Source organism: Pinus tabuliformis, chromosome 5_1, assembly GCF_031772625.1.
Source record: "Pinus tabuliformis cultivar Carrire ecotype Pingquan chromosome 5_1, CPIR1, whole genome shotgun sequence".
Taxonomy (NCBI): domain Eukaryota; kingdom Viridiplantae; phylum Streptophyta; class Pinopsida; order Pinales; family Pinaceae; genus Pinus; species Pinus tabuliformis.
Window position 1 is genome coordinate 618,887,874 of NC_142305.1, and position 5,690 is coordinate 618,893,563.

At 47.5% G+C, this 5,690-nt stretch overlaps 1 protein-coding gene across 1 annotated transcript; it reads left to right on the plus strand.

The window, feature by feature from the left end:
* The first annotated feature begins 1,803 nt into the window (after positions 1 to 1,803).
* On the plus strand, positions 1,804 to 5,453 carry LOC149166449 (uncharacterized). The gene is made up of 2 exons (XM_089430167.1): positions 1,804 to 2,294; positions 2,411 to 5,453. Exons 1-2 carry the CDS (start codon positions 1,804 to 1,806, stop codon positions 5,451 to 5,453), a joined length of 3,534 nt encoding a protein of 1,177 aa, XP_089286293.1.
* The last annotated feature ends 237 nt before the right edge of the window (positions 5,454 to 5,690 follow it).

Consider the following 5,690-nt stretch of genomic DNA (forward strand, 5'->3'; position numbering starts at 1 on the left):
TCTGGGTACAAGCTTCCTGAACTCGCCTACACTGGACGCTCCGCTACAGGCTCATAAACGCCCTGCATTACCTCCGCCTCCTCCGCCTCCGCCTCCATCTAGCTCACATTCACCCTCAGTTTCCTTTATGCCGCAGGCCCAACGGCTCCCCCTCCACTCCTCCCTTCACTTCCCTCCGGGCACTAGCTCCTCGGCTCCTCGCTCCCCGATACGCTCGGGATGCTTCTCTACCCCACCAATACCAGTTCGCTCCACGGGCTCTGCACAGCATAGTTCATCTGATCCCTGTCGCAAATTTCTGAAGGAGACCCCCATCGGCAAGCGTTCTGAAAAGGTGACGAAAGGCAGATGCATGCGAGCCATAGACTCAGACTTTAGCGTATTTTTTGGGCCAGAAGCTCCACTGCCGGATGTGATGGCTGCTTCTCACAAGGTACTGGTTGGCAGGGTTCGTGGTCGCACCTACACTGCGGAGCGACTAAAGGCTTGGGTGGAGGAAATATGGGGTTCACTGCTAAAAGAATTACCAGAGGTAATGGTTCTCACCAGGGGCTAGTTTGCCTTACACTTCCATCGCCCTGAATACACCCTGTGGATCCTCTCCCAGTTTTGGCACATTGAGCTAGCTCCAGTCCTGCTCAAGCGATGGGATCCTCTATTTGATCCAGAACGAGAACAATTGGGGGCTGGACCCATCTGGGTTCGTCTACCAGGTCTGCCATGGCAATTCTGGAGCCCTTATGCCTTCAAGAGAATCGGGGACACACTTGGTACATACTTGGAGCACGACAGATCATACGAGAAAACGGGCACTAGGACTATGGCGCGAATTCTAGTTCACTTGGACACCAGACCTGGTCTAGAGGGGACTATTACACTACACCATAATCATGTCTCCCGCAAACAGCTACTGGACTACGAAGGAGTCCCCTTTCGCTGCCGAAGATGCCATAAAATTGGCCACCTGTATAAGGATTGTCCGTTGATCTCGGGGGTGACTTCTGCGAAGACTAAAGGACCTCGACAGAAGACTACTATGCAACAAAATGCAGGAGTTAACATCACGACAGCTGGTGATCAGGCTCAACAGGAGACTCCTAACAAGAAGGTGGGTGATGGTGCTAAGATGAACACTCGGAGGAAGGCAGCGCCCTCATCAGGACCGCCGCGTACACGCTCAAAGGCAGCAGAGGATGCTACCAAAATGGCGGAGGCTGCACCTTCTCATTCGGGTAATGCATCCACTCCTATCTGTACTCCTTTTTTTTCTGATGAATTGCAATCGATACTGCACTCTTCATATCGGACTTCCTTCTCAGAAAATGTCACTCTCCCCTCCATCCTGTGCACCATCACCCCTCCTCCACCCACTTTTTCCACCACCCCCCCCTCCCATAATCCGGCATTGGGTTGTCCTGACTCTCCGCCCTCTCCGGCCGGTTCCGGCTCCCACCATTATCATCTGAGATCCCAGGCTCGTCCTAAACTTCTGGGACTGGGATCATCCCCTGGTCGGCATCGCAAGCAAAAACGCGGTAGACCTTCCAATATCTCCTCTGCAAAGCTTAATGCGATTGCGGATGTAGCTATGGGGCGACAGTTTACTATTGAACGGGCACTTAGAGCTAATGAGCCCCTGATCTATGGTTCCCCATGATCTGGCTCTCCTACAATTGCAGGGGACTAGCCAACCCCAATAAACGACTGGCTCTAAAAAGACTCCTGCAAGAGTCTAGATGTGACATCATTTTCCTTCAGGAAACCCTCTGTACTGCCGAGGTGGCGGTGAAGAGTCTACAAGCTATGCTCCCGGGATGGGTTTTACATGGACTGGATGCCTGTGGCCGATCTGGTGGCCTACTCATTGGCATAAACCCCAGAAAAAGCAAGCTCCTCTCTGCTTGGGGGGACAGTGGCTTCCTGGGGATGGACATTATCATGGGCGAGCTGGGCATCCCAATCATAATCATAAATATTTATGGGCCTAACCAGAATAGACTTGCATTCTGGCAAAATTTCTTATCTAGCAGCCATATCACTCAGAATACAGTAATTGGGGGCGATTTCAATTTCTCTCTGGGGGTGGGGGAATCCTGGGGTCATCACGCGCAGTGTGACCCTTTGGCGGAGCAATTGAACATGCTTCTTGATGCTCACCATCTTGTGGACATTCCCATGAACAAGAAACTCCCCACTTGGCACAACCAGCGTACTGGAGAGGCTGCTCTGGGAAGGCGTTTAGACAGATATATGATGCATGAGGCATTGATACAATTATTTCCCTTATACAGACAGTGGGTCAGCACTGGGGGACTATCAGATCATCATCCGATCCTTCTACAGATCAGTGACAATAATTTCAAGCCGCGCTCCCCCTTCAAATTTTTTGCGGGCTTTCTCCAAGAACCAGACTACATCAAGCTGGTTACGGATTTTTGGGCATCCCAACCCCCGCTAAGAGATCAGAGGAAAGCAATGGATTTCTGCGAAAGACTAAAGATGCTCAAAGTGAGATCTGGGCAAGACTTAAGCGGAAAAGAGATGACCAGATTCTGAAGGATACTGAAGATCAGATAGCACTTTTGACTGATGAAAGAGGGGCTGGATATCAAACCGACGCCACAAAAACACTCCTGTGTCAGCTGCTTGGACAAAAAACGAAGATATTGCAAGAAAAGGAGGAATTATGGAGACTCAAAAGCAGAGCCATTTGGCTCAAAGCCGGGGACAGCAATACTAAGTATTTTCATAACCTCGCAAATGGCAGAAAGGCATCAAATACCATTTGGAAGCTACCAAGGGAACCGGATGGCTGGGCTACCACACACCAGCAAATTGCGAGATTGGGGGTCTCACACTTCAAGAGACTCTTCACGGCACCAAATACAGTAAATCTTCCAGACATTATCAGACTAGCTGGAAAGTTCCCTCGGTTTGTTGGGCAGGATGACATTGAAGACCTCAGCCAACCGGTTACTACACAAGAGCTGGAAAGTACTCTCAAATGGTTCAAAAAGGATAAGAGTCCGGGACCATATGGTTGGCCGGTGGAGTTTTATCTGACTTTTTATGAATTGCTGGCAGAGGACCTATTGGTTGTCGTTGAGGAAAGCAGGATCACAGGGCACATTCATCCTCCTATGAACCAGACCTTCATTGCCTTGATACCAAAATCTGATGACCCCACATCCTTCAATGATTTTCGCCCTATCTCCCTCTGTAACTGCCTCTATAAAATAATTGCCAAAATCATTGCTAACCGCATTAAGCCTATCCTGTCCACACATATCTCTGCGGAACAATTTGCTTTCCTCCAAAATCGCCACATCCAAGAGGCCATTGGCACTGCCCAGGAAGCCTTACACTCCATAAAGCTGAAGAATCTGAAAGGTATCTCATTAAAGATCGACCTTGCAAAGGCTTTTGATAAAGTAAATTGGCTCTACCTTAAGATGATCCTCACTCATTTGGGATTTCCCCTCTTGCTCATAAACTGGATTATGGGATGTGTTTCCTCTGTTTCCTTTGCTATCCTTATCAATGGTGCAGCCTCGGACCGCTTTAATATAACTAGGGGGATCAGGCAAGGCTGCCCCCTTTCCCCACTACTCTTTCTCATTGTTATGGAAGGATTGAGTAGGCTCATTGCCGAAGCAAAAAGGAATGGTGATATCAGCGGCCTCAAAATTACTGAACAGTTCTCTCTTACCCATTTACTGTTTGTTGATGATATTTTAATCTTCCTTAATGGAAGCATGCGAGACATAATTGCATTAAATGATATATTGCTACTCTTTTGTAAAGCCACGGGCATGGAAATCAACAGGGACAAATCCACCAGATCTATGATGCGATGTTCTCAACAGGAAACTCAGCTGGCGACCCAATATTTCCCCTATTTGGAAAGCCATGTGATGGATGGTATCAAATATCTTGGATTCAGATTGCGGCCGGATGGATACAAAGTGGCACACTGGTCTTGGCTCATATCTAAAATTGAAAAAAGAATTATTTGCTGGCAGCATCGTCTACTGTCAAAAGCCGGTAGACTTTTACTGATCAAATCTGTTCTTGAGGCTACCCCTGTCTACTGGATGTCACTCACTTGGATTCCAAAGGGTATTCTTCAAAAAATTCAACAAATATGTAACAGGTTCCTGTGGAATGGCAATAAAAAGGGAAAGATTTTTGCCTGGACCAGATGGTCCCTTGTATCCTTGCCAAAGAGATGGGGCGGATGGGGAATTAAATCTCTCTCTGATTTTGCACAAGCTTTAACAGCGAAACAGGGTTGGTCACTCCTCAAGATGGACAGCTTATGGGCGGAAGTAATTCACCAAAAATATATCTGGCCTTCCAACATTATTGAATGGCTTCGCAGACCCACTTGGAATCACCATGGCATATCCGCGATCTGGAGGGCCACTCTAAAAGCTATGCCTCTGATTCGGGATAATCTGCTTTGGAAAATTGGGAATGGTGCACAGGTCCGCATTGGATTAGACCCTTGGCCTGGTTCAGGGAATGCTCATCTTCTGCCGGAAGGCTTGATCCGACATCTCAACAACGCGGGCATTAAATATCTGGCTCAGATCGGTGATCCCCATAGATCTACCATTTTTACACAAGCCTGGGTCACGGATCCGCAATGGCATATACCTGATGATTGGACTGCACATTGGCAAGGATACATACAGGCACTTACCGAAACACACATTAAACTACATGAGGAGGATGATGAACTTATTTGGGCGCCAACTAAATCGGGTTCTTATGTACCAAAGCTCGGCTACCTAAAGCTTATTGAAGCTAAGAAACCTGATATTTTAAAAAACTGGTGGAGAGACATATGGCAGCTACAAGCACAACCTCGTGCCAGACTTCTTATGTGGAACATAATCGCTGACAAGCTTCCTACTGGAGCCAATCTCAGGAAGCGTGCTTTTAATGGACCAACTTGGTGCGTTCTTTGCAACAAAGAGGAGGAAACAACGCCTCACTTATTCCTTACCTGTGCTGTCACTAAGGAAATTTGGCAACAAGTCACTCGGGCCCTCAACATTAGCACAGTCTGGCACGGTGCTGATATACCCTCTGCCTGGGATCATTGGTGGTCTGCGGTGCCTTCCGAAAAAGCCAGGAACCTACCTCCTGTGGTGTCCTGGTATATATGGAACAAACGCAATGCTATTATCTTTGAGGATCACAGAGTCAACTGGCAATTTCTTCCGCCATCCATCTGCGTGGCCTATACGGAAATCCCCTTTGAGAATAAAATCATCACCCCCAGAAACATTCTGCCTGAAAACATCAACAAGGATATACCCTGGGCCAATTTCGACGGTGCAGCCCCATTGCACGGATGTGGGGGGGGGTATTGTCTTTCATCTCTCAGAAACTCATTATTATCACCTGAGATTGGGACTTGGGACAGGCTCAAACAACCATGCTGAGCTTATCACTCTGAGACATCTCCTCTTCTTTGCTCTATCCAAACAATGCCGACAAGTACAAATATTTGGGGATTCAAAGATTGTGGTTGATTGGGCAAACAATAAATCTATATGTCATGCATATTCTTTGAAACACATCTTGGAAGAAATTGTTTTTTTAAAAACACATTTTGACCAGATCATTGTTTCTCATATCTACAGCGAAAGAAATGCGCTTGCTGACCGGCTCTCGAAAGA